Consider the following 21,208-nt stretch of genomic DNA (forward strand, 5'->3'; position numbering starts at 1 on the left):
TATTCAAGGCACCAGCAAAGTGAAGCAGGCTTGCTGAGCCTGCTCCGGATATGCACTGCTCTCCGAGTTTCCTCCACTGTTTCTACAGCAAAGCTGTACCTTTTCAGGCATTGACTTCATATTGCTTCTTCTGATCCCCAGTGATGTATCCAGTGGAAGCTGGGAAACTGAAAGCTGCCAGACCCTACCAACCCACCCATCTCACACCAAATGCCTTTGCAACCAGCTCTCCACCTTCGCAGTGTTGGCACAACTTCCCAAGGAGTTGGTAAGTGTAAGAAACCATATCTGGACAACATAGGCCAGCGAGCATTGCGCGGAAGAGTTAGCTTGGACTCAACTTCAGGATGATCTATTTAGGCCTGCTCTTCTTGATTATCATTGTGTCATTGCGGTGTATATTGTGCAGGAATTATGCCTCATTTCTGTGCTTTTAATGCTTTATTTCAGGTCTATTAGTATGTAGAACTATAACACACTAGCGATTTTACAGCATAGCACCATGATTCATGCTTACATGCTTAACCCTTGTAAAATCTCTGAATATATTCCCACTTATTGCAGATATATAGCTGACTATGCATGTTCAGTTCTATAAATAGTATAGGCCATGAAATAATGGATTCCTGTTATAAATTATGTGCGGGAAATTAGTTCTGTTAGAAATTACGCATGTTAATAACAGGTTCACCAGACTTCATTAATCTGGCGGTTATTCTTCCATTTTTAGTATGAGCCTCTGGTTATGGTTGTTGTTCACCATTTTGGAATTCTTTCTCTGCCATATGTAAATGAAAGGTGTATATAGTACATACGTGGAAAAGGGTCCTGCGCAAAATAAGAATTTGTACTCGAACTGTTGGGTTGTAGAGCACTTTACTATGGCTTGTCACATACTATATACACTAATCATGTGCTAGGACTGTTCTGTGCATAGGCCAAATCTTACTAACAACTTGGTTGATAAGTAAAAGTCCATTTTCTCTCTCGCAACTATATCCATTTTTCTCTTTTTGGGAATCCACTAAATTGATTTCATAATTGTACACTACCTTTTTTCAGTGCCTACTCATAGATATATTTTTTTTCTCAAATCCATCCCTGGGCATATTTTCTATTTTGGGAGAGAGCAATAGATTATACATTTGCAGTTATTATATATAATGCATGATCATAGGTATCTCTGCTTGTATTCTAAGTGCATTTTAGAGACCTTTCTGCACAGTATTTTTGTGTTAATGTTATTTTTATTTTATTCTCATGCATATTCATATTTGGTCATCTGAAGTTCTAATATGGACTTTTACTAGTGGATTTATGGTTGTTATTCTGGGACTGTACTTTTTCACCTTGGTTTGCTTAGTGGATGACTGGGCATTAGTCCAACCAACATGTCTAGTTAAGTTTGAGTACCTTGGCTCACTACACGGGATCATGAGTCGACACACTTCACATGTTTCATCAATGGGTCTCAAAGGATCTCCATGCTGTACTGTTTATCAGTTTTGCAGTATTTCTGGCAATCATTTTCCACCTGTAAAGAAGCCCACTGACTTTCCTTTTTGAGCTTTTCAGTTAGCTACGAATAAAACATTTTATTACTACCCTACTGAAAATCACTACCTAACCCTTATAGCATACCACTTTTAAATGGAATATGTCAGGTTTACTATAGCGGTATAAGTGCAGCTTTCTTTATCGCAATTAGATGTTTTACGTGATTACTAACGTTGCCATGTTTGAAGACTGTATTTTATGAGGCAGGACTAGTCCGATGGGGTTCTCTGGACTAGTCCTGCCTTGGATATCCTTAATATGCTTCCCTAGGCATGATTGACAGCCTGCATTAAGGTGCTACCATATTGAGAAGTATATGTGGCTGTCAGTCACACCCAGGGAGGTATGTTTAGAAGATCCGAGGTAGAACTAGCCCATCAGAAGAGATACCCAACTGGCGTAGTCCTGCCACATTAGTATATACAACATTGCAGAATAAATCTTCATCCTTCATACATTGCAGCATTAGTAATCACATAAGACACTTTATTAGAATAAAGAAATATCCGTTCGTACCTGTATAGTAGCATTTGGGGACAGTCAGATGACTTGACAGGTTCCATTTAAGCAGGTGCAGCACTGACTCTCATGCACTTGACCTTCTGTTGTTTAGTCAGACCTACTAACCTTTGTCCCTAACCTATACCATCCAATAGAAAGCAGATCTGGGTTCTACCCTTAAGGGCACAAAACAGAATTAAATCTAGGAAAGTACGGACAGTTCTATTAAAACCTTTATGCTAGTGATGTCCAATAAAGTGCTGCTCTGATTTTTGAGGCCGAACACTTATGACCCATGTGGTCCCTGATTACTGACTCGCATGGTTTTGAGGCTTATGAGAATGTTATAAAAAAAGGTGACATGTACCAAAACTTGTTGATCGGCCTCAAAGTCTGCTGGCTGTGAATCCACCAAAATCACATAGTTACAGGTCACAATTTAATCATGAACCCTTGAGAGACACTCCAGGCTAAAAAATTAGATGGAGTCCCTCAAGCTAGAAGAAAATATATTATCTTTTTCTTTCTGGTGACAAAACAAATTTCTGAACTTAAGAGGAATACTTAACAAGCTCTAGAAGATACTTCTAAGGAGCTCATGATTAACTTGTACCAGTACATACAGTAAATGATCCATACATAAAGTATGGTCGAAAACTGTTTCATGGAAGACCCCCTCAAAAAACAAGGGGGCACTCTCTCCTCCTAGAGAAATACAGGTTCAATCTCCAGAGGTGACACTGTGGAATGGCCTGCAGCAGGAACCATTGATGTTTTCAGAAAGCCTTAGATGCTTTTTTAGAAAAAAATAACAAATAATTATGTAAATGTCTAACGTTATCTTTTGAATATCTGGTCCAGTACATCGACAGTTGCAATTAGGAGTAAAAGATTAGATATTTTGGGGTGGGCTGGATCATGCATTGTGATTGTACATATACCCCATCCCCTTTATAATTTCCCATCCCTCTGTTGAACTTAATGGACATATGTCTTTTACAACTGTATTAACAATGTAACTATATAACCCCTGAAAAAGTATGATCTCCCACTACTGCGTTCCCAGATCTAACTCCCCTAATCAATCTAATGCCCTTTTCGTCGGCTAACAGCTATTACACCTCAAGTGTCTGGCCACATGCACCCTCTCACTACCTTCTCCTTCCCAGGGACCTTCCACCCTCCTGTCTTATCCTCTTGAACCTTGCTTTCACAGATTGCCTATTTGGCTGTTCATTTGCTAATCTTACCAGTTAAAGAGGTTATCCACTACTTTACCTCTGATGACCTATCTTTTAGATAGGTCATCAATGTCTGATTGGTCAGTGTCCGACACCCCCGCCGATCAGCTATTATTGATGTCAGTGGATGCGGCCGCCGGTCGGAAGTACTCGCTTGCGGAGCTAGACGTCTTCTGATTGTGGCCGATGCAGGGTACTGCACATCCGCCTCCTATTAATTTGAATCTTAAGGATAGGTCATCAGTGCTAAAGTAGTGGACAACCTCTTTAATTACAATATCTGATGAATGCACTATAGATTACTTACTAAGCACCACTTCGGACTTTGTTATTTATTTCAGAGTTAGAGTGGCACTACTAATGTAAGTTCCCTGCCCCTAATATTATACTTACCATCCGCTATCTTCAGCTGCTCCCGGCGCTGCTTTGGTCCTTCGACGCCATCTTGTGACTGCAACTTCTGACTGACCAGAAGTCAGAGGTAACGATCACAAGCTCTCAATGTAAGCCTATGAGAGCCTTGTTCTGGCCTCGTGATGTCTCTCATAGACTTACACTGAGTTGTGACTTCCAGTTCACCTAGCAAACACTGGAGCAATCCGACAGGTCACAAACGTCCAGAGACCAACCGGAGAGGCGCCTATAGCACATAGAGACGGCGGCTCTTGAGTATAATACTAGGGACAGGGAACTTAGATTAGCTTCACCACTCCAGCGTTGCAATATAAAAAATGCTGGAGTGGTGCTTTAAAGTTTTTTTTTAGCCCACTATTTATTTTTTTCTCACCTTAAGATTTCTCATTTGCTCTTTAAAACAGTTTGCTCTGTATTGTAAACTACTGGAAAAAATAATGTACTTAACTAAATGTTTGATTAACAGTGACAGTCTTTGTTGCCAACTTATTGAAAGGCTGATCAACCTGTTACATATTCTTCTTCAATTTTCCTGCATTTCTAAGTACAATAATGAATATAATTTACAGCAAATGCGTGCACATTAAAAAAATACCAATTGCCATTATAATTTGCCACTTCTTTTTTTCATCAGCATAACAAGGCAAGCATAGAAGTGAAATAAGTGGTAGACTGGCTAATGCTGCAGCACACTATTTGCATTTTTTCATGTGTTAGAAAATGCCATTCTATATTCTGAATATTTTTTTTACTAAGTATCTAGTCTCTAAGCAACTTACTTGAATGATGTACAGTACAGACCAAAAGTTTGGACACACCTTCTCATTTAAATTTTTTTATGTATTTTCATCACTATGAAAATTGTACGTTCACACTGAAGGCATCAAAACTATGAATTAACACATGTGGAATTATATACTTAACAAAAAAGTGTGAAACAACTGAAAATATGTCTTATATTCTAGGTTCTTCAAAGTAGCCACCTTTTTCTTTGATGACTGCTTTGCACAGTCTTGGCATTCTCTTGATGAGCTTCAAGAGGTAGTCACCGGAAATGGTCTTCCAACAATCTTGAAGGAGTTCCCAGAGATGCTTAGCACTTGTTGGCCCCTTTGCCTTCACTCTGTGGTCCAGCTCACCCCAAACCATCTCAATTGGGTTCAGGTCTGGTGACTGTGGAGGCCAAGTCATCTGGCGTAGCACCCCATCACTCTCCTTCTTGGTCAAATAGCCCTTACACAGCCTGGAGGTGTGTTTCGGGTCATTGTCCTGTTGAAAAATAAATGATGGTCCAACTAAACGCAAACCGGATGGAATAACATGCCGCTGCAAGATGCTGTGGTAGCCATGCTGGTTCCGTATGCCTTCAATTTTGAATAAATCCCCAACAGTGTCACCAGCAAAGCACCCCCACACCATCACATCTCCTCCTCCATGCTTCACGGTGGGAACCAGGCATGTAGAGTCCATCCGTTCACCTTTTCTGCGTCGCACCAAGACACGGTGGTTGGAACCAAAGATCTCAAATTTGGACTCATCAGACCAAAGCACAGATTTCCACTGGTCTAATGTCCATTCCTTGTGTTCTTTAGCCCAAACAAGTCTCTTCTGCTTGTTGCCTGTCCTTAGCAGTGGTTTCCTAGCAGCTATTTTACCATGAAGGCCTGCTGCACAAAGTCTCCTCTTAACAGTTGTTGTAGAGATGTGTCTGCTGCTAGAACTCTGTGTGGCATTGACCTGGTCTCTAATCTGAGCTGCTGTTAACCTGCGATTTCTGAGGCTGGTGACTCGGATAAATTTATCCTCAGAAGCAGAGGTGACTCTTGGCCTTCCTTTCCTGGGGCGGTCTTCATGTGAGCCAGTTTCTTTGTAGCTCTTGATGGTTTTTGCAACTGCACTTGGGGACACTTTCAAAGTTTTCCCAATTTTTCGGACTGACTGACCTTCATTTCTTAAAGTAATGATGGCAACTAGTTTTTCTTTACTTAGAATTTGTATTATGGCAAGAAAAAAGCAGCTAACAGTCTATTCAGTAGGACTATCAGCTGTGTATCCATCAGACTTCTACACAACACAACTGATGGTCCCAACCCCATTTATAAGGCAAGAAATCCCACTTATTAATGCTGACAGGTCACACCTGTGAAGTGAAAACCATTTCCGGTGACTACCTCTTGAAGCTCATCAAGAGAATGCCAAGAGTGTGCAAAGCAGTCATCAAAGCAAAAGGTGGCTACTTTGAAGAACCTAGAATATAAGACATATTTTCAGTTGTTTCACACTTTTTTGTTAAGTATATAATTCCACATGTGTTAATTCATAGTTTTGATGCCTTCAGTGTGAAAGTACAATTTTCATAGTCACAAAAATACAGAAAAATCTTTAAATGAGAAGGTGTGTCCAAACTTTTGGTCTGTACTGTATGTGATTAAATGTGTAAGAACTCAGAATAAATGCCATTATATGGCAGATAAAGTCTGTTTGCGAGGCTATATTGGAAGAAATGTATAATAAGAATGGCCTCATCCTCTACACGGTGATTGCTGTCATTCCCTTGTTATATCCTCACAACTTGTAACTAATGTTTATTGATCATGATAGATTTGGCATCAGTTTAAGTCTCATATAAGTTAATAGAACCCTTCAAGTCATTTAATCGCCATTGGATATTTAATAGTAAGTTTTCTTATAATATATGTTCTATTGAACAACTAGAAAAGAATGCAAATAAAAATGAGGCTGATGCAATTGACAGTATATGCAGCATAGCCAATGCTACTTGGCATTGATGGGTAGAAATTCAGCCCTATTTTAATTTCTTACCCCTCCGTAGCTACCTAGTATGTATGCTCCTGAGATGCTACAAAAACAAATATGCCCCTATTTATCACTGCATTTTCGCCATACTTTTTACGGGACCACCTCTCAATTAGTGACTTTTTGATTTGCGACAAGTTTCTCCCCAAATTTTCACCTTTTTTAAGTTGTCTTTTGTGGTTTATTTAATTTTCTGACTTTTATGTTAATGTAGCTTTTCCAGATGTTTTCATCGAATGCAACTTTTTAAAAAGTCGCTTTTTGTGCAAATGCACTCCACATCCCCAATGGAGTGTCTTTTTGTATGTCAGGAATTTTACATTTTTTGCAGAACAAAGAAGGTTAAAGACAGAAATAAAGATGAATTTTGACTTTGCACAAAAAACATAAACTGTATGTTACATTATAAAGAATTTGATATAAAAACAGTAAAGGATACCATTAAACAAAAAAGAAAAGTGACTTAAAAAACCTTTCAGATGATGAATCGGAGCTATAATGCCTCAACTACTGAAATTATCTTCGAGATGTAATTTCCTTGTGACTCTGGTCATTCAATTAGCTTTCAGGTTTCACTTTCTATCCAATGTGGGCACTGATTGGCTGCCCGTTTTTACAGTTCCACCTGATAGGGAACCTGTCATGTCCACAAACACAATTAACTTGCAGATTAAACACTTCAGATTAAACTCATACCTAGGTTTAAAGCTGAAAGACTAGCTACCGGGAGGAAATGAGCTTTATTTCTCCCCACAATCTCTAGCTTTCAGTCATAGAGGAGCGGCCGGTGCAGCTTCAGTCACGGTTCAGTACACAGTGAGCGGCAGCTGTAAGCACGCCCCGGCACATTGACTGACAGCCATCTCTGCGGCGTATCAGTGCAGAGAGGGATGCAGCGATACTGAGCACACCAGCCACACTTCTATGACTGAAAGCTAAAGGCTGCCTGGAGGCATAAAGTTAATTTCCTTGCTGTCTGTGTGGGCCGCACAGTTTTAAAACGCTATTGATCAAAATATTACCCCCATATCTGCAGGTTAATGACAGGTTCCCTTTAAAGTCATCTCATTATAAACTTATAGTAGTCATATTCTTTGAAAGAACACAGTGATTTTCCTTTAGCTTTTTTTCTATGCACTAAAACGCACTGAATTATGAAGAGTAAAACTCTATCCTAATTAATTTGTGTATTGAACTCAAGAAGGACACCAAATGAGAACATTTTTAGTTCCTTTTTCCTACAATATATACTTCAATACAGCAGAATTTTATTAAACCTCTCACAATACAGACAAGTCTCAAAGTGAATTCAAAATCAAGTGTTCTGCTATCAAAAAGTCAGTCTGAAAGAAAATTGACAATGAAACACGTCATGACAATTAACTCTGAGTCCTTGATGAAAAGCTTATATGTTGTTCTCTCCGCAGGTAATGGATGTCTCTGGTTCTCCATCAGTCCCCTTGATGATTGGCTGTGCTGTTTCCTGCATGGCTTTGCTCATTCTTCTTGCTGTGTATGCTGCATTTTGGAGGTATGTTACAACATAGATAACAATGTCTTTTAAAATGAAGGTGCATCCTGGAAGGAAATAAGTAAGTTAGTTACTCAATTCTTATACAAATTGGAAATTAATGACCGTAAATACTGTGTAAATTGCAGATTGAGAATAATTTCAAACATAAAGTCCACAATATTCTATATGATGTGCTAATTTCCTCTTCTTAGTTAGACATTCTGTGCCCGATTCATTAAGACCGGCATTGTTTATGCCGGTCTTGATGAGGGGGCGTTCTGGAGTCAGATACTTCTAATTCATGAAGAGGTGCACTGCTCTTCATGAATCTACGTTACGCCAGACATCTTACTCCAGTCAGATACTGGAGTGAGATTTCTGGAGTAGGGAACACCATAGCTCATCATTAGCTATGTTGTCCCTCCCCCACTGCGCCCCTTCCTGCCTCAGCTCCACCCATTTGGCTGAGCTGGGAGAAACTGGCGTGAAGATGCCAAAAGTCACAAAATCTAGGCACAACTCCGAGTTGCACCTAAATTTTGCAACTTTTCAAAGTTATACGCCAGAATTCTGGTCTGAAAGCTTTGACAAATAAGGGCCTTATATTTAAAAAAAAAAGATGTTTGTGCTGTTGGAATTGGCACTGGCATTGCCTGTGTACTTGGAAATGTCTCACTGATCACATGCTGGGTAAAAAAAACTCTGAATGGATGGATTTTTAAATAAAACCATTCGTCAATGAAAGGGAACTTGTCTTAATTGGGTTTTCCACTGAAGAAACTGCTATTACTTTCTGATTGGCAGTTGACCAACCAGTTTAATAATTATTGAATCACTTGGCACTTTCCCAGCACTCTTTAGGAATCATATGCATGAAAATTGTCCTTTTAACTCCAACAACAGTGGGCTGGTCAGAACCGGTTGTGTACTGCTAATCAACTCCTTTACATGAACGGTCCATCGAATAGAAAAATAAGCTGCACTCATCATCTGTAAAAACACTCTTCTTCAGGTGCCATTCACACGCTCAGTATTTGGTCAGTATTTCACATCAATATCTGTAAGCCAAAACCAGGAGAGGAACAATCAGAGCAAAAGTATAATAGAAACACGTCACCACTTCTGTATTTACAGTTATATGAAAAAGTTTGGGCACCCCTATTAATCTTAAGCTTAATGTTTTCTTAAAATTGGTGTTTTTGCAACAGCTATTTCAGTTTGATATATGTAATAACTGTTGGACACAGTAATGTTTCTGCCTTGAAATGAGGTTTATTGTACTAACAGAAAGTGTGCAATCTGCATTCAAACAAAATTTGACAGGTGCATAAGTATGGGCACCCTTATAATTTTCTTGTTTTAAATACTCCTACCTACTTTTTACTGACTTACTAAAGCACTTTTTTTGGTTTTGTAACCTCATTGAGCTTTGAACTTCATAGCCAGGTGTATGCAATCATGAGAAAAGCTACTTAAAGTGGCCACTTGCAAGTTGTTCTCCTGTTTGAATCTCCTCTGAAGAGTGGCATCATGGGCTCCTCAAAACAACTGTCAAATGATCTGAAAACAAAGATTATTCAACATAGTTGTTCAGGGGAAGGATACAAAAAGCTGTCTCAGAGATTTAACCTGTCAGTTTCCACTGTGAGGAACATAGTAAGGAAATGGAAGAACACAGGGACAGTTCTTGTTAAGGCCAGAAGTGGCAGGCCAAGAAAAACATCAGAAAGGCAGAGAAGAAGAATGGTGAGATCAGTCAAGGACAATCCTCAGACCACCTCCAGAGAGCTGTAGCATCAACTTGCTGCAGATGGTGTCACTGTGCATCGGTCAACTATACAACGCACTTTGCACAAGGAGAAGCTGTATGGGAGAGTGATGCGAAAGAAGCCGTTTCTGCAAGCACGCCACAAACAGAGTCGGCTGAGGTATGCAAAAGCACATTTGGAGAAGCCAATTTCTTTTTGGAAGAAGGTCCTGTGGACTGATGAAACCAAGATTGAGTTGTTTGGTCATACCAAAAGGCGTTATGCATGGCGGCAAAAAAACACAGCATTCCAAGAAAAACACTTGCTACCCACAGTAAAATTTGGTGGAGGTTCCATCATGCTTTGGGGCTGTGTGGCCAATGCCGTCACTGGGAATCTTGTTAAAGTTGAGGGACGCATGGATTCCACTCAGTATCAGCAGATTCTTGACAATAATGTTCAAGAATCAGTGATAAAGTTGAAGTTACGCAGGGGATGGATCTTTCAGCAAGACAATGATCCAAAACACCGCTCCAAATCTACTCAGGCATTCATGCAGAGGAACAATTACAATGTTCTGGAATGGCCATCCCAGTCCCAAGACCTGAATATCATTGAACATCTGTGGGATCATTTGAAGAGGGCTGTCCATGCTCGGTGACCATCAAACTTAACTGAACTGGAATTGTTTTGTAAAGAGGAATGGTCAAAAATACCTTCATCCAGGATCCAGGAACTCATTAAAAGCTACAGGAAGCGACTAGAGGCTGTTATTTTTGCAAAAGGAGGATCTACTAAATATTAATGTCACTTTTCTGGTGAGGTGCCCATACTTATGCACCTGTCAAATTTTGTTTGAATGCAGATTGCACATTTTCTGTTAGTACAATAAAACTCATTTCAAGGCAGAAACATTACTGTGTCCAACAGTTATTACATATATCAAACTGAAATAGCTGTTGCAAAAACACCAATTTTTATAAAACATTAAGCTTAAGATTAATAGGGGTGCCCAAACTTTTTCATATAACTGTATCACCCACTCCTGGTTTTGACTTACAAATACTGATGTAAAATACTGACCAAATACTCAACATGTGCATGTGGCCTTAGTAGAATCCTTTAAAACCAAGCGATGACCTGGCAGTAGGAGGATTCGGTGTGAGAAATAGGTGGCGGCTGTTTTACGTGGCTATTGGATGGACTGTTCATGCTGCGTCAAGGAATCCTATAAATATGCCATCAATTTCTGTATTGAAAATGCCCCTCTAATAGCAATCTTACTTTATTATTGAGAGGAAAAGATTATAATATTACAGAATGTTACATTGTACAAGAAATGTCAATGCATATAAACATTCCTTACATGTAACTCCCCTTAGGCTGTTTCAGATGTCCGTGATAATTGGTCCTATGTTGGATTGCAATGCTCAGGATGGTCCTGCATCTCCTAACCCGAGGGTGACAGCTTCATAGTAATATATGAAGCCATCCCGAGCATTGCAATCCACCATCGGACCGACTATCACAGACATCTGAAACAGCCCTTACTCTTCTATCTTCCTGTTTTGAAAGAAGCCCAAGGAAAGATGCTTTATCAGATAAAAAAGTATACTTAGTGGAATCTGAGGAAAGATGTATTACCATATTTTAAGTTTAATTCCATTTCTAACTGTTTTTTTACAAGTGAAACTTTTTTGCTTCTTGTATACAACCTAATTATCAAGGGAAGTTGAGAAACGTAAATTTCTACATATCTATACAAATTGTCTCTTCAGAGAGGAAGAGGACTAGAACTCTAGTGCCACCTATAGGAAGTAACAATCATAAAAGTCAATATCGACTCTCTAACGAGCCTTGTCACATGACTAAGGATAAAAAACAAAACCAAAAGCTCAATTTGCATACATTGTGTTTCAGGGTATTGCCCCTCATCAGTGCAAAGTGTGAGATCTGATTTAGCTGGGTGAGAGGCTTCTGAACAGGATACAAGTGGTAACATTTCTCTTTGCAGAGAGTGACATGTCAAGCCTGACATGCAAAGGTGAGGAGACTTTTAAGCCACAATGTTCCTCTGGGAAATATGCAAATTGACTCTTCAGGGAGGAAGAGGACTAGAACTCTAGTGCCACCTATAGGAAGTAGCAGTCCTAAAAGTCAATATCGATATTTCCCAGAGGAGCATTTCGGCTTAAAAGTCTCCTCACCTTGGCATGTCAGGCTTGACATGTCACTCTCCGCAAGGAGAGACGTTACCCTTTGGATACATACCTATAGTCCTGTTATAGACTTGCAGACTGTACTATAGCCCTGAGCTGCCTCTACAAAGGTGTAAGGTTCAGATCTAAAATGTACTACCATATTTTACAAGCTCGATATTTTGACAGAACTTGCCTTTGTGATTTGAGTTTTGAGAAGTGCTATTTTACACCAGACATTGTACAGTAATGTAATGTAAAAAACTAGAAAGATGATTTTAAAAGATTGATTACTTGAAACTTTAGAAATATACACAAAAATGATAGTCCCCACAAAGTATTATTATTATTTTGTTTTCATAAATTCCTTTACTTGTTTGCCAATGTAACACCACGCATGCAACGTTAATGGCACACTTACCTTATTTCATTATATCCATTTTTGTTGAATTTGCAATTTTCTAAAGAAAGCCGCATGCTAATGTTCTCTAGAACAAGCAGTTTTCTAAAGAACGCTCCATGCTAATGTATCTTGCTTGTAGCTCACTTTCTAATACTGCATTTTTGGTTTTAGAGTACTTGCTTAATGGAGATAATTATTGGGCATCTTTTTTTTTACTACCCACCAGTACAGACTTACAAATCTAAGCTATTTAATTTTCCATCTTCTGATCAATGAAGAAATCATTTCTACAATATGATCAATGCTCTATTCTCACTGTCTAAAAATAACAACTGCTTGACAATTACAGAATCCTTTTGCTTATACATTTCTTGACTGATATGATAAATTCCCATCATTTAAAAACAATTTTGGAAATAATTGTAGCTGTTTGTCAGCCTGGCCATACACCATGCAGTACTGTGCTAAAGTCACAGACCACCTTGTCATTTATTTAATTTCAAGTAAAAACAGCTATTAAGGACAAGTTATTCATTTTTCAGTGTCAAAAAAATGCAGAAAACATATTCATCATACAATGAGACAAAAACCTGAAACACTTGGTATGATAGGAAAAAACAAGCGTGGAAAATTACTGTAAAACCAGGTATACCACCAAAACTGGATCTTTCAGACAGACAGTACTTAATTGAGTTTTCTACTTTAGAGAACCCTTTGCACATACCCTGTAATGGTGAGGAACGCTTGGTTGGTGACCACTTCTATTAGTCTTGTAAGAGCAACTCCCTCCGGAAAACCATTTTCATTTGTTTATTACATTAAAGGGATTCTTTCACCACGTTTTTGCGACCCCTTTTGAGAGCAGCATGATATAGAAGCAGAGACCTAGATTCCTGTGACATGTCACTTACTAGGCTGCTTGCTGCAGTTTTGATAAAATCACAGATTTATCTGCTGCAGATCTAGCAGTTCTCTGAAAGCTGAGCTCTGTATACCCCTCTCACACCACTGATTGGCAGCTTTCTGTCTACACAGAGCACAGGCAGAAAGCTGCCAATCGGTGCTGGGGACAGGGTTATGCAGAGCTCATGAATATGGAGGACTACATGGCAGCAGGTATACTAGTCCTCTAGGGATAATCTCCTGCTGATAAAACAGTGATTTTATCAAAACTACAGCAAGCAGTGACGCACCTCTGGAATTAGAGTCTGTCTCTACGTGATGCTGTTCTCAGATTAGATGACAAAACAGAGTGACAGATTCCCTTTAACAGACCAGTGTTTTAAATGGGTGCTGACTCTGAGTAATGCTTCACTCCTTCTGCAGCAGTGCTGCGTTTTATGAACTGATAAGGCTAAATTTGGGATTTTTGGCATTAATGGAAGTCAATATGTCACTCGAGCAATGAAAGCCCCTGTGAACAATACCTACAACTATCAAACAAGCAAAATATAATATCAATGCAAGGGTATGGATATTGACTACCATCTTGAGTTAGTGAAATGTTTTGGGTTGAAGGCATCATGAATGTTGAGCACAAACAATTTTCAATCAAAAATGAACTAATTTCTGGGAAATGTTAATTGAGAAAAATAATCCTACAGCTAGAAAATTACCTTAAATGTAAAGATCAAGGCATTGTTATTAACCAAAATAGCTGCTGACCTTCTCAGAACAATGTTATGATCGACCATGGCGTCATACCTCTGTGTCTTTTAATGTGTTAGTTTCAGTTGGAACAAGTTATGATCTAGCTATAGGAATGGTGATACCTTTTAGATTGTTGGGCATTTGGTGACTGGCACTCCCACCAATCACCAGGATGGGGCACTTTTATACCTGTTAGAATGAAGCTGCAGTGCGCATGCTCGACCACCAGCTCCACTCTTTCCCTATGGGGCTGAATACAGCGCTCTGGTAGTCCTATGGAGTCTAAATGGAGCAGCGGCTGAGAATGCGCTCTGCTACTCCAATCTAATGGTGAATAAAGTGTCCTGTCCTGTTCTGCCTTTGTGATAGGTGATAACTTGTTCCAACTAGATAACCCATCTGCCCAAAATTTCTCCATCATCCTAGATTGTCCTATAGTCACCAGAAATAATAGCTTAGCATGCTTTTTTATATTTTTCTAATAAAATGACGGACACTGTGACAGAAAATCATCAAAGCCCCATTATAGTGAATGGGGTCCATCATTTACGATTATCTTGTAGTGTAAATGCCCCTTTAGGCCTCGTTCACACGTCTGTGTTTAAACACGTACATGAAAAAGTGGTACCGGTGTTATCAGAGATTTGGATCAGTGTGGTCCATGTGTCTATCTTTACCATCAGTGTGTCATCAGTGTTTGGTCCGTGTGTCCATCTTTACCATTAGTGTGTCATCAGTGTACAGTCCGTGTGTCCATCTTTACCATCACTGTGTCATCAGTGTACGGTCCGTGTGTCCATCTTTACCATCAGTGTGTCATCAGTGTTTGGTCCGTGTGTCCATCTTTACCATCAGTGTGTCATCAGTGTACGGTCCGTGTGTCCATCTTTACCATCAGTGTGACATCAGTGTACAGTCCCAGTGTCTGTCTTTACCATCAGTGTGTCATCAGTGTACAGTCCGTGTGTCCGTCTTTGCCATCAGTGTGTCATCGGTGTACAGTCCGTGTGTCCGTCTTTACCATCAGTGTGACATCAGTGTGCAGTCCGTGTGTCCGTCTTTACCATCAGTGTGTCATCAGTGTACAGTCCGTGTGTCCGTCTTTACCATCAGTGTGTCATCAGTGTACAGTCCATGTGTCCATCTTTACCATCAGTGTGTCATCAGTGTACAGTCCGTGTGTCTGTCTTTACCATCAGTGTGACATCAGTGTACAGTCCGTGTGTCCGTCTTTACCATCAGTGTGACATCAGTGTACAGTCCGTGTGTCCGTCTTTACCATCAGTGTGTCATCAGTGTACAGTCCGTGTGTCCGTCTTTACCATCAGTGTGTCATCAGTGTACAGTCCGTGTGTCTGTCTTTACCATCAGTGTGTCATCAGTGTACGGTCCGTGTGTCTGTCTTTACCATCAGTGTGTCATCAGTGTACGGTCTGTGTGTCCGTCTTTACCATCAGTGTGTCATCAGTGTACAGTCCGTGTGTCCGTCTTTGCCATCAGTGTGTCATCGGTGTACAGTCCGTCTTTACCATCAGTGTGTCATCGGTGTACGGTCCGTGTGTCCATCTTTACCATCAGTGTGTCATCGGTGTACAGTCCGTGTGTCCATCTTTACCATCAGTGTGTCATCAGTGTACAGTCCGTGTGTCCGTCTTTACCATCAGTGTGTCATCAGTGTACGGTCCGTGTGTCCATCTTTACCATCAGTGTGTCATCAGTGTACAGTCCGAGTGTCTGTCTTTACCATCAGTGTGTCATCAGTGTACAGTCCGTGTGTCCGTCTTTGCCATCAGTGTGTCATCGGTGTACAGTCTGTGTGTCCGTCTTTACCATCAGTGTGTCATCAGTGTACAGTCCGTGTGTCTGTCTTTACCATCAGTGTGTCATCAGTGTACAGTCCGTGTGTCTGTCTTTACCATCAGTGTGACATCAGTGTACAGTCCGTGTGTCCGTCTTTACCATCAGTGTGACATCAGTGTACAGTCCGTGTGTCCGTCTTTACCATCAGTGTGTCATCAGTGTACGGTCCGTGTGTCCATCTTTACCATCAGTGTGTCATCAGTGTACGGTCTGTGTGTCCGTCTTTACCATCAGTGTGACATCAGTGTACAGTCCGTGTGTCCGTCTTTATCATCTGTGTGTCATCAGTGTGCAGTCCGTGTGTCCATCTTTACCATCAGTGTGTCATCAGTGTACAGTCCGTGTGTCCGTCTTTACCATCAGTGTGTCATCAGTGTACAGTCCGTGTGTCCATCTTTACCATCAGTGTGTCATAAGTGTACAGTCCGTGTGTCTGTCTTTACCATCAGTGTGTCATCAGTGTACAGTCCGTGTGTCCATCTTTACCATCAGTGTGTCATCAGTGTACGGTCCGTGTGTCCATCTTTACCATCAGTGTGTCATCAGTGTTTGGTCCGTGTGCCCGTCTTTACCATCAGTGTGTCATCAGTGTACGGTCCGTGTGTCCATCTTTGCCATCAGTGTGACATCAGTGTACAGTCCGTGTGTCTGTCTTTACCATCAGTGTGTCATCAGTGTTTGGTCCGTGTGCCCGTCTTTACCATCAGTGTGTCATCAGCGTACAGTCTGTGTGTCCATCTTTACCATCAGTGTGTCATCAGTGTACGGTCCGTGTGTCCATCTTTACCATCAGTGTGTCATCAGTGTTTGGTCCGTGTGCCCGTCTTTACCATCAGTGTGTCATCAGTGTACGGTCCGTGTTTCCATCTTTACCATCAGTGTGTCATCAGTGTTTGGTCCGTGTGTCCGTCTTTACCATCAGTGTTTTTCATGGATGGATAAATAAATCAATAAATGACAAAGCTTTTATCTTTTTCAATGTTAAATACATACAGCACACTGATGACACACTGATGCCATCCGTGTGCTACTTGTGTCGTTCATGGACCCATAGACTTGTATTGGCACTTTTTATCTGTGATACCGGACATTTCTCCATGAGTTTTGTACGGACAAATGGTCTGTGAAAAAACACAGACATGTGAATAGCACCATAGATTACAAAGGGTACATGTTCTATCCGTGAAATAAAACAGATATAACACGTACAGTACAGACCAAAAGTTTGGACACACATTCTCATTTAAAGATTTTTCTGTATTTTCATGACTATGAAAATTGTACATTCACACTGAAGGCATCAAAACTATGAATTAACACATGTGGAATTATATACCTAACAAAAAAGTGTGAAACAACTGAAAATATGTCTTATATTCTAGGTTCTTAAAAGTAGCCACCTTTTGCTTTGATGACTGCTTTGCACACTCTTGACATTCTCTTGATGAGCTTCAAGAGGTATTCACTGGAAATGGTCTTCCAACAATCTTGAAGGAGTTCCCAGAGATGCTTAGCACTTGTTGGCCCTTTTGCCTTCACTCTGCGGTCCAGCTCACCCCAAACCATCTCGATTGGGTTCAGGTCTGGTGACTGTGGAGGCCAGGTCATCTGGCGTAGCACCCCATCACTCTCCGTCTTGGTCAAATAGCCCTTACACAGCCTGGAGGTGTGTTTGGGGTCATTGTCCTGTTGAAAAATAAATGATGGTCCAACTAAACGCAAACCGGATGGCATAGCATGCAGCTGCAAGATGCTGTGGTAGCCATGCTGGTTCAGTATGCCTTCAATTTTGAATAAATCCCCAGCAGTGTCACCAGCAATGCACCCCCACACCATCACACCTCCTCCTCCATGCTTCATGGTGGGAACCAGGCATGTAGAGTCCATCCGTTCACCTTTTCTGCGTCGCACAAAGACACGGTGGTTGGAACCAAAGATCTCAAATTTGGACTCATCAGACCAAAGCACAGATTTCCACTGGTCTAATGTCCATTCCTTGTGTTCTTTAGCCCAAACAAGTCTCTTCTGTTTGTTGCCTGTCCTTAGCAGTGGTTTCCTAGCAGCTATTTTACCATGAAGGCCTGCTGCACAAAGTCTCCTCTTAACAGTTGTTGTAGAGATGTGTCTGCTGCTAGAAGGCTGTGTGGCATTGACCTGGTCTCTAATCTGAGCTGCTGTTAACTTGCGATTTCTGAGGCTGGTGACTCGGATAAACTTATCCTCAGAAGCAGAGGTGACTCTTGGTTTTCCTTTCCTGGGGCGGTCCTCATGTGAGACAGTTTCTTTGTAGTGCTTGATGGTTTTTGCAACTGCACTTGGGGGCACTTTCAAAGTTTTCCCAATTTTTCAGACTGACTGACCTTCTTTTCTTAAAGTAATGATGGCCACTCGTTTTTCTTTACTTAGCTGCTTTTTTCTTGCCATAATACAAATTCTAACAGTCTATTCAGTAGGACTATCAGCTGTGTATCCACCTGACTTCTGCACAACACAACTGATGGTCCCAACCCCTTTTATAAGGCAAGAAATCCCACTTATTAAACCTGACATGGCACACCTGTGAAGTGAAAACCATTTCCGGTGACTACCTCTTGAAGCTCATCAAGAGAATGCCAAGAGTGTGCAAAGCAGTCATCAAAGCAAAAGGTGGCTACTTTGAAGAACCTAGAATATAAGACACATTTTCAGTTGTTTCACACTTTTTTGTTAAGTATATAATTCCACATGTGTTAATTCATAGTTTTGATGCCTTCAGTGTGAATGTACAATTTTCATAGTCATGAAAATACAGAACAATCTTTAAATGAGAAGGTGTGTCCAAACTTTTGGTCTGTACTGTACGTGTAACACCAATGTGTGAATGAGGTCTAAGTATATATTGCAGCACAACAGTGTCATACTCTATGTGCTGCTATGTGTATGAAGCCGAATAGAAAGTATATGTTTGGAACATGTCTGTGTTGTAGATAGTACACATGAAGCCTTTGATACAATTCATGGGCTTTGGGTCAAAAATTGTAAAATTATTGAAGAGAAATTTTTGTAGATTTTAGTTTTGCTGAAAAGTTATGTACCGCAAGACATTTGGTCATTTGTCGTTAAATGTAACTCATTGTACCTGCCCTCAGACATTTTATTATGCTATGTTTGCCGTGGGAATTTTATATGACTAAACTTATACTTGTATTTCTCTTTTCCAATGTTCTGATGGATTGCGTCGTTCTGAGTCTTAATGCATTTTTTTATGCTTTCCATTCTAGATTCATTCGTTCTGAGCGCTCAATCATCCTACTCAATTTTTGTTTGTCCATTCTTGCTTCTAACGTTCTGATTCTGGTGGGACAATCACAAGCCCTGAGTAAAGTAAGAAAAAATAATTGAGTCTGACTGCTTTATAAATTGAATCATTTTTTTTCAATGATGGTTTAAAAAAAATGTTCTGTATCTGTGTTGTAAAATCGGTGGTCATCAGACAGTTCCCCTCCAACACGAAACTGTAGCAGCCATTAGCAATGGCTACAGTGACTTGTGTCGTATAATTTGGAAAAAGTTTCAACTTTCTTTGTTTTTGAAAAAAAATTATCTTTTTATGCCTGATTGATCATATATTATCCCCAATTGTCTATTTTCAACAGCCAGTTGGCTAGAAACACATATGCAGGTTTAGGTACAGTTTTTTTTAACCAAAGCCAGGGATGTTTTCAACAGCAATAATTTCATAGTTTTTAAGGTTGAAGATAGACGCAAGTCCATCAAGTTCAACCTATAGCCTAACATGTTGATCAAAACCCCCATGAGCAGGTGTTAATTCCCACATTAGGGGAAAATTCCTTCCCGACTCCACATGCGGCAATCCGACTAGTTCCCTGGATCAACGTCCCATCACAGAGGGCATCCAGGCCCTCCTTGAACTTTTTTATCAATCATCTATGATAATGAAGGACTCATACTGATGCTGTCTAGCTTTGTCTAAAAAAACTGCACCAAAACTGTATGGTCATGTTCTCAAAGCATTTTTTGCTATGATTTTCCAAAGGAACCACATTTTTATTGCATTTTTGGGGAAAATCATGGAAAAAATACATGGCTTTAGAGTATTTTCAGCCTTGTCTCAAGTGTCTTAGATATACTCTGGTGTCCCAGAAAAGTCTTGAAGGGTGTGTTCACATATATCGGTTGTGCCGCAGCCAAGAACCACAGCATTAAAAACGCATGTGGTAGTATCATTACAGTATTACCAATATTCATGAAAAGTACTTATTAAGGCAACATTCCCAAGATGAGTATTTGGTGAGTTTATAATGTTGCAGATTTTCTGCCTCCAGCGATCATATAAATTAGGCTACTTGCATTTTTTTATTGCATTTTCAAGTGTTTTTTTTTCATGTGTTTTTATAGTTTTTTGATGCTGCAGTTTTTGATGTCATGTTTTAAATTAAGCTGCTTTGTTTTTGATACTTTCTGATATTTGTCTTTTACAATACTTTATTGATACAGATTAAGTGCATTTTTATTGGATTCCTGCAGCAGAAATGCACTAAAAAATGCACATGCGTTTTTTCACCAGTGGAATTTCTGCATCTAATGCAATTCAATGGGGAAAATCAGCAAGAGAAATTATAATATTGCGAATTTTAAACACGCACAACAAGTCTTTTTACGCTGCGAAAAACCCACAGTGAGCAGGAGATTTCTATAAATCCCATACACTTTGCTGGAACTGTAAAACGCAGCGTCAGAGATTAACCAAAAACTCATTGTGGGAATTTAGATTAAATGTGTAAAACCATGGCAAATCGTAATAAAACAAAGTGTGGTTTCAGCAGTACAGTTCTTAGCCATAGGATAGGAACCACGGCACAAATTGTTCATGTGAATACACCCCTATTGTGTTGGCATAGCTTAGAAAAGGGCAAAATAGAGAAAAAAATATGAAAACCCCAAAAGCAGATGTGTAAGAGAGAGAAGTACGTTATAGTCAGCAGTTTGGGAAACATGCATCTTCCAAATCCTTAGTTGGTGGCTTCCTAAGATAGTCTAAGTTATGTAACAAAAATTTGGTAAGAAAAGGATCTAGAGTACTGTCTTTGAGGGACTGGTTCGCAAAATTATCAGATTTCTACCCTACTGTGCACTTGTGGGATGAGCTTCACATTTATATTAAAGAAAATCTGTCAGCAGGTTTTTGCTATTTGTTCTGAGGGAAGCATCAAGTAGGGGCTGAGACACTGATTTCAGCAATGTGTCACTTATTAGGCTGTGTGCTGTTGTTTCAATACAATGAGTGTTTTATAAGCAGGAGATTA

At 40.0% G+C, this 21,208-nt stretch overlaps 1 protein-coding gene across 3 annotated transcripts in view; it reads left to right on the forward strand.

Annotated features, from left to right (window-relative positions):
• ADGRB2 (adhesion G protein-coupled receptor B2) overlaps positions 1–21,208 on the forward strand; it is a 726,627-nt gene that overhangs the window by 504,415 nt on the left and 201,004 nt on the right. For all 3 annotated transcript variants that reach the window (XM_073665712.1, XM_073665713.1, XM_073665714.1), the window contains 3 exons: positions 142–268; positions 7,958–8,061; positions 19,163–19,265. In XM_073665712.1, the coding sequence (XP_073521813.1) occupies positions 142–268; positions 7,958–8,061; positions 19,163–19,265 (334 nt within the window). The remainder of the gene's footprint in view (positions 1–141; positions 269–7,957; positions 8,062–19,162; positions 19,266–21,208) is intronic.

Source organism: Phyllobates terribilis, unplaced genomic scaffold, assembly GCF_046119375.1.
Source record: "Phyllobates terribilis strain yellow unplaced genomic scaffold, ASM4611937v1 Scaffold_2__4_contigs__length_985480577, whole genome shotgun sequence".
In the NCBI taxonomy this organism is placed as follows: domain Eukaryota; kingdom Metazoa; phylum Chordata; class Amphibia; order Anura; family Dendrobatidae; genus Phyllobates; species Phyllobates terribilis.